Source organism: Podarcis filfolensis (assembly GCF_964270895.1).
Source record: "Podarcis filfolensis genome assembly, chromosome: 15".
In the NCBI taxonomy this organism is placed as follows: Eukaryota; Metazoa; Chordata; class Lepidosauria; order Squamata; family Lacertidae; genus Podarcis; species Podarcis filfolensis.
The window spans coordinates 40,440,900-40,456,668 of record NC_139618.1 but is presented as its reverse complement, the minus strand read 5'-3'; the positions used below and the strand labels follow the sequence as shown (position 1 = coordinate 40,456,668).

At 43.8% G+C, this 15,769-nt stretch overlaps 2 protein-coding genes across 3 annotated transcripts in view; one reads left to right on the top strand and one right to left on the bottom strand.

Annotated features, from left to right (window-relative positions):
* The window catches only part of LOC310750701 (uncharacterized protein), a 735,887-nt gene that overhangs the window by 418,408 nt on the left and 301,710 nt on the right, over positions 1–15,769 (bottom strand). Inside the window, exon 4 of the mRNA XM_083589213.1 lies at positions 13,885–13,973. Coding sequence (XP_083445339.1) covers positions 13,885–13,973 — 89 coding nt within the window. The remainder of the gene's footprint in view (positions 1–13,884; positions 13,974–15,769) is intronic.
* DPYSL2 (dihydropyrimidinase like 2) overlaps positions 1–15,769 on the top strand; it is an 89,440-nt gene that overhangs the window by 7,017 nt on the left and 66,654 nt on the right. The window lies entirely within an intron of this gene.

Sequence of the window (15,769 nt, the reverse complement as noted above, 5' to 3'; positions counted from 1 at the left end):
GACTAATGTACTGCAATGTCGTGCTAATTTTTAAACAGTGGGAAAGAACTGGGATACCACCCCAATTTTCATCATGTGAAATTACAACACAAAATGCCCGTGATTTTCCAAGTTTACAGGGTTGCATGTGGACTTTTTCTGGAAACAATTTAACACAGAAATGAGCACTAAATTTCCATTAGATTCCACTAGATTTCTAGAAGTGGCTTTTACACCATGTGTGATATAAAAGAAGAGAAAATTTACAGGCAAGAAAAAGTTGCAAAGACTGAATAAAGTGCTGTCTGAATGCAGGGTTCAGCAATTTCAGTTTCTCTTTCTCATTTTTCCAATATCAAATTCAGTTCTCTAAATTTCCACATCAGATTGAGATTTTTTTGTGGGCGTGGGGATCCTCATGAAAATTCATAAGCATTTTGGTGCGAATTTCTTCAAATATACACATTTTTGCAAAACAATTTCCCCTAATATAATACATTTTAATACATTATTTTACCAATACATATGCACACTTTAAATCCTGGGATCCCGGACTAGCACCCCTTGCAATTTACACATGCTTTAACATTCATAGATAACCATATGGATGGTTAAGGAAATACATCTGTAGCTTAAAAAACAGGACAGGTTTCCACATTTTTCCTGTGAGCAGGAGATATTTAAATTCATATTTTCAGTCCATTTGTAGCACACCATCTACACTTCCAAATGTAATATTTTATATTGGGAGAAATCAGGATGGTCAAAGCTTCAAGTATATTAAAAATCAAACATACTCTGCCTGCAGTTGTAATGTTGCAAGGTGGTTGATGTAAATGGTTTGTTGCATAAGAGAGTGAAGAACTCAGAATTCATTAACAAGTTGTGGGATGGTGGGAGATTGAGCAGTGATTAGGGGTTGTACTACCACTACCAACAAACAATAAATATCTAGTCGGGTCTACACTATGTTCCATTTTAATGTGCACACATTTTTTATGTGAATTGTTTAATGTTCTTGTAAATGCTTAGATATTGAATCCTGATTTAGTACTTCATCTCCTCCCCACCCCGGCTTTCTCGTGAGTTCTCATCTTGTTAACAGTTCAGGTATTTAGTGATAGGAAATCAGTGTATTAGTATTAGTAGAAGGAATAAGAATGTTTCCCCTTTAATAAAAGGTGGTGCCTTTCCCTTTTCCAGACCTCACGGCAGGCTGGGAAATGAAGGCACAGTAATATTCTAGTTTCTGTTGGCTCTGCCCAGAGCGGGGGGAAACTCCCTCTCTCCTTTGCAACCTAGTTCAGTTTATTTATTTATTTTATTTATTGAATTTATATACAGTGGTACCTCGGGTTAAGTACTTAATTAGTTCCGGAGGTCCGTTCTTAACCTGAAACTGTTCTTAACCTGAAGCATCACTTTAGCTAATGAGGCCTCCTGCTGCTGCCGCCGTGCCGCCAGAGCACGATTTCTGTTCTCATCCTGAAGCAAAGTTCTTAACCTGAAGCACTATTTCTGGGTTAGCAGAGTCTGTAACCTGAAGCGTATGTAACCTGAAGCGTATGTAACCTGAGGTACCACTGTACTACCCTATATCCAGAGGCCTCAGGGTAGTTCACAGAAAAGATCACAATATATAAAATCAAAATAAGAACAGTAACCCAATAACACCCCCCCTCCAGAGTCAAATTTTAAAAGGGTATAGGATGTCCATCAGGTCAACCAAAGTCCTGGTTAAAAGGGAACATTTTTGTCTGGCGCCTAAAGGTGTATAATGAAGGCATTTGGTGAGCATTCCACAAATGGGGAGCCACTGCAGAGAAGGCCTATTCTTGTGTTGCCACCCTCTGGACTTTTTGAGGAAGAGGCACACGAAGGAGGGCCTCAGAAGATGATCTCAGGGTCCGGGTAGTTTAGTTCTTGCAAGCCCAGGAAGAGGAATAAGCTCACTCGTTCTTACAGAACTCCACCAAGGACTCCATAGAGAACTCTATAGAGAACTTCATAAAGAGCTCCCTAACCACATTCATTCAGAGCCAAAAGAACAGCCTACTGGAATGTGAGTAAATACCTCTACGTGTGCCCTGTGAGCCAATAAAATAAATGTCTGAGAGCTTTGTGGACTTTTGTTTATATTATCCAGACTGAGAGAAGTCTCAGGCTGGAGCATTAACCATTTCTCCTCCATTGTTCATATTCTGATTACCTTCACAGTCCACTTCAGAGGTTTATTGCTGCAATAAACCAGGTTTCATATCAATTAACCACTCTGGATCCCTTTCCCCCTTTTATGAAACAGATTTTCAGGCCCAGGGTCCAAATGCAGCCATCCAGGTTTCTCTTTCTCCGCCACGGGACCATCCACACCACCTCCGCAGCCACACCTGCCACCTTCTTTGTTTCAAACCCAGCTTTACTGTTTTTGCATTTTGGAATGTGTCTTAGAAGTTTGAGGATAGAGAAGAGTGTGAGGGTGTGTGAGCCACTTTGAAAGGTGAGAAAGACTTGTCTTCAAGCCCATCCGAAAAGGAAAAATGTTCCTTTGCTCACATGGTTCATCTGCAAACTGCGTGGGCAAAAGCAGTGAGGATGTAGCTGCTGCTGGTCAGCTGTGGCTGCAAAAACTGCTTCCTTGGCTCTTGTGATTTTGCCTGTATCGAGAATATTTGCTACATGGCAAATATTCAATAATGTGGCACTGAAGAGGCAACCCTGCTGCATCATAACAACCAGGCAGATGGATAAGGGAGGAGGCATTCCATCAGGTAAGCAGACCTTTCCTGGGATTTTGCATATCACAACAAGCATCTTTAACTTGGCTCAGCAAATTGAGAGCCAATGCCACACCTTCAAAACTGGTGCAATATATTTTTGCAAAGTTGTCCTGATTAATAACCTAGTAAGAGGTGATACAAGGGACGCGGGTGGTGCTGTGGGTTAAACCACAGAGCCTAGGACTTGCCAATCAGAAGGTTGGAGGTTCGAATCCCTGTGACGGGGTGAGCTCCCATTGCTCGGTCCCTGCTCCTGCCAACCTAGCAGTTTGAAAGCACGAAGTGCAAGTAGATACCGTATTCTTCGCTCTATAACACGCACCCGACCATAACACGCACGTAGTTTTTAGAGGAGGAAAATCCGTAGGCATGCCACCCGTAGGCATTCCCTCCATAACATGCACAGACATTTCCCCTTACTTTCTAGGAGGAAAAAAGTGAGTGTTATGGTGCAAAAAATACAGTAAATAGGTACTGCTCCGGTGGGAAGGTAAACAGTGTTTCTGTGCTCTGGTTTGCCAAAAGCGGCTTAGCTGTACGCCGGCTCCCTCGGCCAGTAAAGCGAGATGAGCGCCGCAACCCCAGAGTCGTCCGCAACTGGTCAGGGGGTCCCTTTACCTTTACCTTTAGGAGGTGATATAGAAAATAGAGGGGGTGGCTTTTGCTGCCTAATTCCCCAAGGGACTGAGTCCCCCAAGTCCATGATTGGTCAGAGATGAATGGATAGAAGCAGTATGCAGTGAAAGCAAGGCAAATCTTTATTTTTCTGTTGCAACAGAGTTCCCTCCCCTCCTTGCAAGGAGGTAAGGGAGACCCAGAACAAAAGTGTGCAAACCCCTTTAAAGACTTGAAATCGCCCACCCCTTAGCCAAAGACCATCCAAAAAGCATCGTACATACATCACAGAAGGAGATGGTCTTCCACAGATATTTGAGTGTTGCTTTTCTCCTGTCTGTCAGGATACCTAATAATGGTCACTGATTACCTGTGCCGCCTGACCATTCCATTGAGATGGTAAATACTTTAGTTCCTGAATTTCTTATTTACAAACTTATACCTATTGACAGTTACGGTACCTCAGCTTAGCAGAAACTTGCCAGACTGGATTTGCAGGGAGGATTAAACCCCCTAGATTCCAGGCAGTTTTGTTAATAGGATTTGCAACTCAAATGACAATTGGAAAGTTTCCCCATTTGTTTCCTCCTACTACAGAGGAATATTTGAGGTCATTTTGGGACCAAATCACACAGAACACGTAGCAGTAGTCTAGTAGTAGGAGGTGGCAGAACCTGGTGGGGAGTAGCTCCCTATGATTTGTTTGCAGAGCATTTTGAGGATTATATCGCTTGCATCTACTGGGATTTTGACTCGGTTGTTACAGAATCTGAAGGGGTGTCCAGAGCGCTGTCTAGGCTCGTTGTGTTGGATGAGTTTCAGTTGGTAAGGCTTGAGGATGTAGACAAGGTGCTCGGATCAGTCAGGGTGACCCTGATAAAAACTAGCAGGAAGAGAACAATTGGCTAGGCCAGGGGGTGGTCCCTACCTGCTTGAATGAGGCAGTGGTAAGAAGCTCACCCTAGATTTGGAAAATCTTAATTAACTACTGGTCAGTTGCCAATCTCCCGTTCTTCGGCAAGGTTCTTGAGTGGGTGATTGTAGACCAAATCCAGGCACTCCAGGAAAAAACTGGTTTTCTAGATTCATTTCATTTGGGATTTTAGCCAAGTATCAGCACAGGAACGACTTTGGTCGTCCTGTATGATGACCATTGTCAGGAGAGATACAGGGGCAACTTGTCCTGTCTCAGCAGATTTTGATACTATCAGCCTTGGTAATCATCCTTCTGGACTGGCTGTCTAAGTTGCAGGTGGGTGGCACTGCTTTGCGATGGTTCTGGTCCTACTTGGATAGTTGTTCCCAGAGGGTGATGCTTGGGGAGTGCCCTTTAGCCCAATGGAGCCCTCAATGCAGTGTTTCTCAGGTTTTTATCTCCTGTGCTGTTTCACATCTACATGAAACAGCCCAGGAGGGGTCATCCAGAGTTTTGGGGTACATTGTCAGCAATATGCTGATGATGCACAGCACTACTTCTTTTTATCTGCAGGTGTGGAAGTGGATGTGCTGGACTGTTGTTTTGCCTTGGTAATGGACTGGATGAGTGCCAACAAACTGAAGCTCAATTCAGATAAGACTGAGGCACTGACACTGGGCAGTTCCCTGGACTGGATGGATAAGAGGTTGCCTGCTCTTGATCTGAAGGAGCAGGTACATGGCTTGAGGGTACTTCTACATTCGTTGTTGTCACTTGAGCTTCCGCTGGCCTTCCATCAGCTTTGGCTGGTGGCCCAGCTGCATCTCTATGGAGCTAACTTCTGTTCTCTATGCTCTGGTAACCTCTAAATTAGATTACTGCAACATGTTAAACATGGGGCTGACTCTGAAGATCATTTGGAAACTTCAACTGATGCAGAATTTGGTGGCCAGCTTGCTCACCAGGGCAAGACAGTTTGAGCATATCACACCAATCCAGGCCCAACTGCACTGGCTGCCTATTACTTTCTGGGCCCAGTTCAAAGTACTGGTTATGACCTATAAAGCCTTAAATAGCTCAGAACCACAATACATCAAGGACTGCCTGTCTCCATATGAACCTACCTGGATCCTGAGATCATCATCTGAGGCGCTTCTTCATGTGCTTCCTCCACGAGAGGTCCGGAGAGTAGCAGCATGAGAACAGGCCTTTTTCTGCAGTGGCTCCCTGTTTGTGGAATAAGTTCACCAGGTGCCTGCATTACATATATTTAGGCACCAGGTGAAAATGTTTCTTTATTACCAGGCCTTTAGTTGATTAAACCATAGATGGCTTTTTAAATGTTTGTGAGAAGGGCGTTATTGGCTTGTTTTTCTTTTTCTTATGTATTTTGTTCTCTCATTTTGTATTTTTGTGTTGTAAAATGCCCTGTGAACTTACAATGAAGGGTGGCATACCAAACAAACAAACAAACAAACAGGTTGCAGCAACTTCTGTATGGAAACAAAGTTAACACATCTGAGGCTTTTTAGTTTGGAGGAAAGTTCATGACTACAGAGGGAAATGATAAAAGGTAAATGTAAAGGGACCCCTGACCATTACAGGCATATATAAAATAAGAGGGATGGGTAGTCCCTCTGGTGGCGGACACATTGTGCTCCTTCTGGGTTAGATTGTCCACTTTTGGTATCCACCCTTCACTCAGTTCTCACCTATGGCTCCTAGAAGCTGTCAGCATGCGGGTCTCAAACTCTATGTGAGTTAGGGAGGTCCCCTGCGTGTGGACAATGGCTTTGGCAGATGGAGCAGACGAGACCAATAGTGGGCTCAACAGTTAAGAAGGCAGTTTCTGCATGCGCTGTTGAGGGAAATGAGGAACAGATGGGGCTTGTCAGCCTGGGAAGGTAGCCCATCTAAGAGAAGGAAAACTCTGCTGCCTTGTGGAATTTCTTCAGGAGAAGAGAAGGCTAAGGAGTAAACCCTACACAAATCTGGAGTGGAGTCCTTAAGACAGTTGGAAAGCACCTTGTATGCTTCCTTCCGGCAACTCCTGCAGCCAAGCTGGTGCCAAACGTATGCTTTCCTTTGGACCACATCAGTGAGGCTGAGGAGGTGGTGGTCTTGCCATCTGGGGAGCCCAGGACCTCCACACACACTGCCAGGCTTGCAGCGTGGCTGTTTGACTTCACCCCTAGAGGAACACTCCATTGTCTCTCGAGGCAGACAGATGGCAACCAAGGTGGGGGGGGGAGTGGATGAATCCCTCTTCTCTTGCTCTGTAACTCAGAACTCTGGATTGCTGAAGGACATTGACTGACAGTACATTCAGCACAGACAAAAGAAAGTGTTTCTTTATGTGGCACATAATCACAGCATTAGAAGTGACTTGAGAGGTCACTTATTATATATACACTGTATTTTTCACTCTATAAGACACACCAGACCATAAGACACACCTAGGTTTTAGAGGAGGAAAACAAGAAAAAAGTAATCTGAATCCCAGAAGCCAGAACAGCAAGAGGGATCGCTGTTCTGGCTTCTGGGATAGCTGCGCGAAGCCTCTTCAGGGCAGCGGGATGAAGGCTCCTTCTGCCCTGAAGAGTCTTCTCACGGTTAAGCCAGAAGCTAGAACAGCAAAAGGGAGCGCTGCGCAGTGATCCCTCTTGCTGTTCTGGCTTCTGGGATAGCAGCGCAACCTGCATTTGCTCCATAAGACACACACACATCTCTCCTTACTTTTTAGGAGGGAAAAAGTGTGTCTTATAGAGCGAAAAATACGGTGTGTGTGTGTGTGTGTATGTATGTATGTATGCATTTTTACAACTTACGTATTTTTTGCTCTATAACACGCACCTGACCATAACACGCACATAGTTTTTAGAGGAGGAAAACAAGAAAAAAAAGATTCTAAACGAAACAGTGGATGTATGATTTTTGTGGTTCATGCTGTGGCCACAGACGTGTGATCTGACGGTGAGTTTGGGGTAGCCCAATGCAAAAATCCTGAGGATCCATGTGGATCCATGCTTTGTAACCACGTTTTTGCACCGCTGCGGCCCCAGGCAACAGTGGGTGCGTGATTTTTTGGGTGCAAGCTGTAGCCATGGACATGCTATGTGATCTGATGGTGAGTTTGGGGTGACCCAGTGCAAAAATCCTGAGGATCCATGTGGACCGTGCTTTGTAACCACGTTTTAAGTGGGGAGGGAAGGAAAAGCACTCAAGGGACAAGGAACACGCGTGGGGTGGGTGGAGAAGGATGCTGTTAATAATGCAGAAGAGGGGTATAAGAGGAGAAGGCTCCTCTCCTCTCCCGCTTTGCTCCTTTAAAGCAAGCAGGCTCTCTGTCCCTCTCTCCTCCCCACTCAGCGGCTCTTCTCCTGCTTTGCTGTTTCAAAGCGAGCCACGGAGGAGGGAAGGAATGGGAACCATGGATCCTCTGCTCACGACTGCAGCAGATCCCCCCGCCATCCATAGGCATTCGCTCCATAACACACACAGACATTTCCCCTTACTTTCTAGGAGGAAAAAAGTGAGTGTTATGGTGCAAAAAATACGGTATATATACGTCATACAATATTCATCATTTCTCTCTTATCCTCAGACTTCTCAGTCCATCTCTCCATGGCATTCTAGGTAGTCTTTTGTCAGCTGCATATTCTATTATTCCACCCATTTTCGTCTCAAACCTTCCTTTATTTAGTGTTATCTGCTGCTCCTGTGTACATTCCTACTTGTAGGTTAAATTGACTATTGTACCCTTTAAGACAGTGTTTCCCAACCTTTTCCTGAACATGGCCCCCTTCCGACTTTCCTTCTTTCCTGTGGGGCCCCCATGGGGGTCAGGGGGCAGTTGCCCCCCAAATAAGTAAAAACCAATACAAATCTGAGGTTCTGCCCCCCCCAACCAAAATCCTGGCTACACCCATGTCCCTCCCCATTCTACTGGTAGAAAGGTAGCTATTTAAATGTTTTGTTTGTGAATAGAACATGTTTTATTTATAATTTTTATAATTTATACAAAATACAATTACATAAAATGATAGGAACATAATGAAATATTGTTGAAGCAGAAAAACATAGAATCCTGGAGCTGGAAGGGACCTCGAGGGTCATATTTCTAGTGCAGCCCCTGCAATGTAGGAAACTCAGCTAAAGCATCCATGGCAGATGGCAAACTTCTGCTTAGAAACCTCCAAGGAAGGAGAGTCCAGAACCTCCTGAGGGAGATCCATCTTCCATGTATTATAAAAAGTAAGCAACACTTATTTGGCACAGAGGGGGAAACCTACAGATAAAATCCAAAAGGTGCACAGGGAGTTCTGGTACATAATATTTTGTAGCAGGCAGAGAAATTCATAGTTTTTGGGTTTTCCAGCTATGTCGCGAACTCAGTGGCGGTAGCTCCTCGCAGCTCTCCACGGGCAGTGAGGAGGTTCAGGCAGGGGGATGCCAGGATTTATGAGGCAAAAACCCTGGCAATGCTCCCCAGTGGGGTCTGGGGAGTTCACTGCATCCTGCTGTGCTGCTCAAGCCCGTATTTGCCAACTTGAAAGGCAGAGCAGGTGTGACCTGGGAGTGTGTCCCTGCCATGGATGAGCCTCCATCTCCAGCATGATTTGTGGTTGGTTCCCGTATAATTCGGACAATTGGCTTTAATCAAGAGGCACTCCTGGACCAACATTTGCTAATAAGTCAGCTGCCAAAAGGACTCTGCTTGGCTCTTTGAAGGTACTGTATTGGCCTGAATATAAGCTGCACTTTACCCCCAAATTCTGACAGTGAAAAGTTAAACTGCAGCTTATATTTGTGACCCTACGGTATGCAGCCAGGAGCGCAGGGCAAACAGTGCCAGGAGCGTGGCAAAGCGGTGCCAGCCTTGTGCGTAGTCCCTCGTCCTCTCCCTTGAGGCTGGGAAAGGAGAGAGTGAGGAAGGGGAAAGCTGCCGGCAACACAGTGTGCCCCCCCAGTATGCACCCAGGAGCAGCAAGGAAGGGAGCAGTTTATATTTGGGTATTTTTTCTTCTTTTCTTCCACCCCGTCCAATTTTAAAGCTGCAGCTTATATTTGGGTGCGGCTTATATTCAGGCCAATACGGTATCTGAATGTTTTCTTTGAAGCTTGAGAATCCTTACAACAGCTGGGAAAGGAAGGGGGTGATTTGTGCTTTATTATGGTTTTCGAATAGTCTCCTTTTTTCCTGTCCTCCCCTGCATAATGAAAAGGATGTGCTGCTATGTTATTATGTTTGTTACTTTGGAAAAGAGCGGGGAGGCTTTTGATTTATGCTCAACAAGGAATTTAACAAGGCTTTACTATGCCCTCCCCCACTTGACAGAGGCTGAATGAACTTTATTTAAAATTATTCCTGGACTGCTGGGCGGGGGGCAGAATGAACTGTTTCCGAACAGATGTGGCAAAGAGGCTGAATTTGAGAAAAGATCTTGCTTTTAACTGTGTGCCGAGGAAGAACTCCAGAGTGGAATTTTAATGGTGGAGTTTGGATATGCATTCTGTGATTCTATTGATGGCTGCAGCTCGTACACTAGTCAGTAAACAGCAGAAGGTGTGGAATGTGATCTTGTACCATTCAGATAAACACTGCAAAGAACTGAAAAATGGAAGATAGTAATTAACTCTCCCAGCACTCCAGGTCTGGAACAACAGTGTATATGAAGAACTGCACACATGAAATGGATTACTTATTTATAAGGTGTAAGGGAGGTGCTGTTTGTAAGGTGAAAAAAGCGACCAGCTGGAAGAATGGTTTAACAGCAAGTGAAGGATGTCAACTGGACTCTAAACAAGAAATGATGCAGCTATGTGAGGAAATAATGATGATCATATGTTTGGAACAGGAACGGGAAACCTAATCTTAAGGAATTGTATTAAATTAAATTAATTTGGTTTGATTTGTAATAATTTGGAAAATTAATAAAAAATAATTTGAAAAAAAGAGAAATTCATAGTTCCCCCCATAATTCTCCCCATGCAGACATTTCTATATTATAACAAATCATTGTCATTTTTACCATTTCATATTTAGTCTCCAATAACAGTTTATAAATTTTAGAAATTAGTTTATCATCTTTTCCTATTAATTTTTTTTTTCAAGTTCCGACTCGTTTCCCCAAATCCCGTTTCTTTATGTCTTTTAAATAACTTGTTCACCTGGAAGTACTGAAACCAATCTATAGTATTATCCGATACCTCTCCTTTTTTTTCCAGATGAACCTTTCCCTCTTTGAACTCTATAAAATCCTTGTAAGTAGCCCATCTGGTATCCATATTTAACCTTTTCACCGACACCGCCTCAAATAGTGATATCCATCTTGGGGGTTTCTTCTCTAATAGATCTTTATGTGTCTGCCAGACAATGTATATGCTTCTTCTTATAGTGTGATTTTGAAATCCTTTGTGCATCCTTGCTTTGTCATAGTGCAAATAGGCATGCCATCCAAAGCGCAGGTCAAACCCTTATAGATCTAAAGTATTGGTATCTCTTAGCTCCATCCATTCTTTCATGCAGCAGAGGCAGGCTGCCTCATAGTAAAATCTAATATCAGGTAGGGCAAAGTCCCCTCTTTCTCTTGTGTCTATCAGGTTTTTGTATTTAATGTAGGGGTTCCCCACCCCCACCAAATGAAGTTTGTTACATATTTCTTCCACTGTTTAAAACAGTTTGGGATATTTATCACTGTCAGTGTTTGAAATAGGAAAATCATATTGAGCAGGACATTCATTTTAACTGCAAATACTCTTCCCAAAAAAGACAGATCTATCCTAGACCATTTATCTAGGTCTTTTTTTATTTCATTGCAGATTTTAGCATAAATATACTGGAAAAGGTTTAGATTCTTGGCTGATAGCCAGATCCTCAGATACTGTATTTAATCTTTTGCCCTTCGTTTTGATTCCTGAAATATTCTCAAGTCTTTCTCTTGTAGGTCTAGGTTTACCACTATCATTTTGGTTAGGTCACCTACATTGCAACACAGAAGGCAACTACAGCATACCTGAGAGATGGACCATCCAGCCTCTGCTTAACATCCAGTGAAGGCACTCTGGTCCATTCTTACCATCTCCAACAGCTCTTACCATGAGAAAGCTGCTCCTAACATTTTGCTGAAATCTGTTTCCCTGAAATTTCCAGTCATTGGTTCCATACCCTCCAACATTTCTCATATGATAATAAAGGTAAAGGGACCCCTGACCATTAGGTCCAGTCGTGACCGACTCTGGGGTTGCGGTGCTCATCTCGCTTTATTGGCCGAGGGAGCCGGCGTACAGCTTCTGGGTCATGTGGCCAGCATGACAAAGCTGCTTCTGGCGAACCAGAGCAGCACATGGAAACGCCATTTACCTTCCCGCTGGAGCGGTACCTATTTATCTACTTGCACTTTGATGTGCTTTCGAACTGCTAGGTTGGCAGGAGCAGGGACCGAGCAACGGGAGCTCACCCCGTCACAGGGATTCGAACAGCCGACCTTCTGATTGGCAAGTCCGAGGCTCCGTGGTTTAACCCACAGCGCCACCCGCGTCCTACGTCCCATTCCATAATGATAATTTTACTATTTATACCTCACACATCTTAATGAGAGCTTCCCTCCTCTGCATTGGAATCACTGCAAGGAATATGATTAGCATCAGTCTGTTGAAGTTGTCAGCAGGTCTATGTATCTAACGTTTTACAGTCAAATGCTACCCCTGCTCAGGGGCGCCAACCTGCCCCCCACATTGAGGAGGCGAGGTCTTGTGATGTGTTAGGTTACACATCACGTGATGCTGCCCGGCATGTATTTGAATGGCAAACACCAATTCCTGTTTCTGGAGTTTGGAACATTATTATGGCTTAAGACTAGGCCCTGTTTATGCCCTCCAGGCCCAGAAAGGAATAAGAGAATGCAACATAGACCCCTGGGGTTGGCAGACAGTATGCAACCTCTGGATTGGCTATGGCTGCAATCCTGTAGACAATGGAGTTTGCTTCTGAGTAGGCATGTATAGGACTGCATTGTAAGTCTGGTATAATATTGGAAACTTTTCCTTTTTTTCGTTTTGGAAAAAAAAATACAAATGCAAACAGAAGATTTGAAGAATCACAATTTTTAAAAATTAAGATCTATTTTTTAAAAAACAAATAAATAGTATTATGCATTTAACTTTGACCAAATTTAACTAAATTAACCAAAGTTGAAGAAGACAAAAACAAGATCCAAGAATACAATATAACCATTGACAACAGGAAAAAATACAATAAAACAATTCTGGGATCCTTTGTCGCTTTTCTAGGGAACACATCATGGTAGCAACATTGCTCAAGGGATGCAGGTTTGAGAACACACACAGTTTTCAGGTCTTTTTGGCCCTGACGTATGAGCTGCAATTTAAAATATAATTGTCTAGATCAATGTTACAGGATGGAACAGGTGTCTTAAGTGCTTCACTGGACTTTCCAAATTTTTGAAAATGAAATCAAAAAGCTGCCAAGTTTTGGCATGATGAGCTAGCACCAAGGCTGATCCACATCACTGGGCAGTTGCTGAGGCCCCAGGAGGTCCCACTGCCAATTTCCGGAGCTTCCTGGACATGAACCTCCTCCTTGTTGTTTCTGGCTGATGTCCTGACATCTCGTAAGTGGAGATGAGGAGCAACAGCCACTTCTCTCTCTCTCTCCCTGGCCCCCTCTGGTGGGTGAAGAGATTTTGCTTACATAAGAGGTGGGGAAACTTTGGCCCTCCAGATGTTGTTGAACACCAACTCCCATCAGCTGCTGCAAGCATGTTCAGTGGGTAGGGATGATGGGTGTTATTGTTCAGCGACATCTGGAGAGCCTAAGGTTCCCCACACCTGGCTTAGAGCGAGAAGCGAAAGATTGGTCAGTGGCAACAGCAAGGAGGTGGCCCAGACAAGGAATGCAGTGGAACTTACTTCTGTGTAGAAACGTTGTAAGAGGCTGGAACTAGTTCACACATGCATATACATCACTTTGGGTCTCATCATCACTTGGTTACTCCACAAACAGTACCACACTTATCTGAATCTATGAACGAACTCCACAGAAAAGCAATGTGTTTCAATCAACATAAGTGATTGTGGTGATTTAGAGATACTTTCTTACACTTTGAGGTGGGAGCTTCGCGCGCATAACGTTGTGAGGAGCCAGGGGGCGGAGCTGAACTCCCTCTGAAAATTGAGTGGGCCTGACCCCCCCAGAAAATACATTCAGGGAGCCAAAACTGCCTCAGCCCTAGGAATTGGCACCTACGTTGGAGAATGCTGTGATGGGATCAGGCATGATCCCACCAAAGTTATGCATTCTACCCTTGAAAGAAAGTTGGTGCAACAGACCAATACAGCTCCTGTTCAGGAAAGAATCCTTTCTGGCTTTAGTCCTCATTCTCTCTCTCTCTCTCTCTCTCTCTCTCTCTCTCTCTCTCTCTCTCACACACACACACACACACACACACACACACATTGTGAAAAGCCTACCAAGTGGCTTTCAGACAGGACAAAAGGAAATAAAAGTCAATTTGTTCCTATCTGAGAAAACACTGCTATGTTGGTGGGGAACTGAGGAGCGCTGCATATATGCACCTGCGTGAATCAGTTCTTCAACCAGTCTTTTTCCAGAGCGAGGGCTTTTTCCAGGTCTTTCTCTTCCAGCGTCTGATCTAGGAGAGGACCTGGAAAGAGTGAAGCTGGTCTGAGCACCTTAGCAACTGCTCCTTGGAGTTCTGAGGCAGTTAGAATGCAGCTTGCTTTGAACGCTCGGAAGAACACAAATCATAACTTCAGGGTACTGGTCGTTTGGAACATTTGGCAACTGCTTGGAGGCAGTATGCATTCAAATACCAGTGTGATTCTGCAACTTTTAAAAGACACTTTTTTGTTAGATGTAAGCTGATGCAAAGATTGGATACAAAATGTGGAAATAAACAGCCCAGCTGCCAGTTCCAAAGGAATGAGCAAGCAAGAGTTGAAATAAACCAGGGGTCAGCAACCTTTTTTAGCCGTGGGATGGTCCACCGTCCCTCAGACTATGTGGTGGGCTGGAGTATATTTTGGAAAAAAAAATATGAACGAATTCCTATGCCCCAGAAATAACCCAGAAATGCATTTTAAATAAAAGGACACATTCTACTCATGTAAAAACACGCTGATTCCCGGACCGTCCATGGGTCAGATTGAGAAGGCAATTGGGCCGCATCTGGCCCCCAGGCCTTAGGTTGCCTACCCCTGGTGTAGGCGGTCACATAGGGCAGGGGGGCAGTTCCCACTTCATGGTACATACCACCCCTGGTCTGATATAAATGTGGCAAGCACAACCACCTTGCACACTATTGCAGATCACAATTTCTGAAACTCCAGGTTGATAAGAAACAGTTTTATATGGGTGTAGTAGAATTGGGCAGAGAGCATGGCTGGAAGGACTGGAATCAGCTAGTGGAAATGCAAGGAACAATGTCAGCCTTTAAGCTAGACATGGGTGCTCAGGTTAATATGTTGTCCGACGATTCAATTTAGGTGAAAAATACTTTCAACAAGTATTTAACTAATGGACTATTACCAGTAAAGGGACACCATATTGGCAGCACCAGATACTGTAGCACCCTGCTTGTGGTTAACGCTTAGCTGGAATGAAATATTCAACGCAGCAATAGAGAAATTAAAATAATAATTTATTTGTCAGACAAATAAAAGATAGGCACCGTGGTATATGGTTACCAAAGCTCTGCCTATGCTCCAGCCCTGATGGCCAGCACTTATATTTCCTCAACCCAGCCCCCTTGCTCCTCCTTTGGCTGCCTCTGTCCAATCAGCCTGGTTGAAATTCCTATTGGCTGTTTGCTAGAACCAATTATAAAAGATACACCCATTTCCTATTACCTTTTATGGGAGACAAAGAGCTATATTTCCTTCTATCCATAAATGGCAAACAAGTAGCCATATATCTTACATTTGCCTCGACAAGGCACCTTAATTACCAGATCACCTTTTGCCCTTGTTGCCCCTCCATTCCAAAACAGATGGCTAAAACAGATGGCTCATGGTCTTACATTTTGTCTTAAACAGAGATCTTGGGTTCACATTCTCACACACCATCAATGAAATAAGAATCTAACATAAGAATCTAACGTTTCTTACTTTCTAAATCCTTTGCATCATTACATTTAAGCCAACAAATCTCATACATTAACATAGATCCTTTTCAAAGTAAAACCTCTTCAGTTTACACCCCCCCTTTCCCGGCCAGCTGCTTTCCCCATTAGCTCTTGCCCTTTAACCTTAGGAAAATGTGGCTAGTCTCTAACGGGAGGCACATGGTATTATTTTCTGTTAAACAATAAATCCTACTATTTACTAACTCTTAATTAGTGTTTTTGCAGCTTGATTTTATTCTGTAATATGTAGGGTCAGTGTAACCTTTGCTCCCAGCCTATAATTCCCTTTTACAACTTTGAGAATTTTGGCTCCTGCT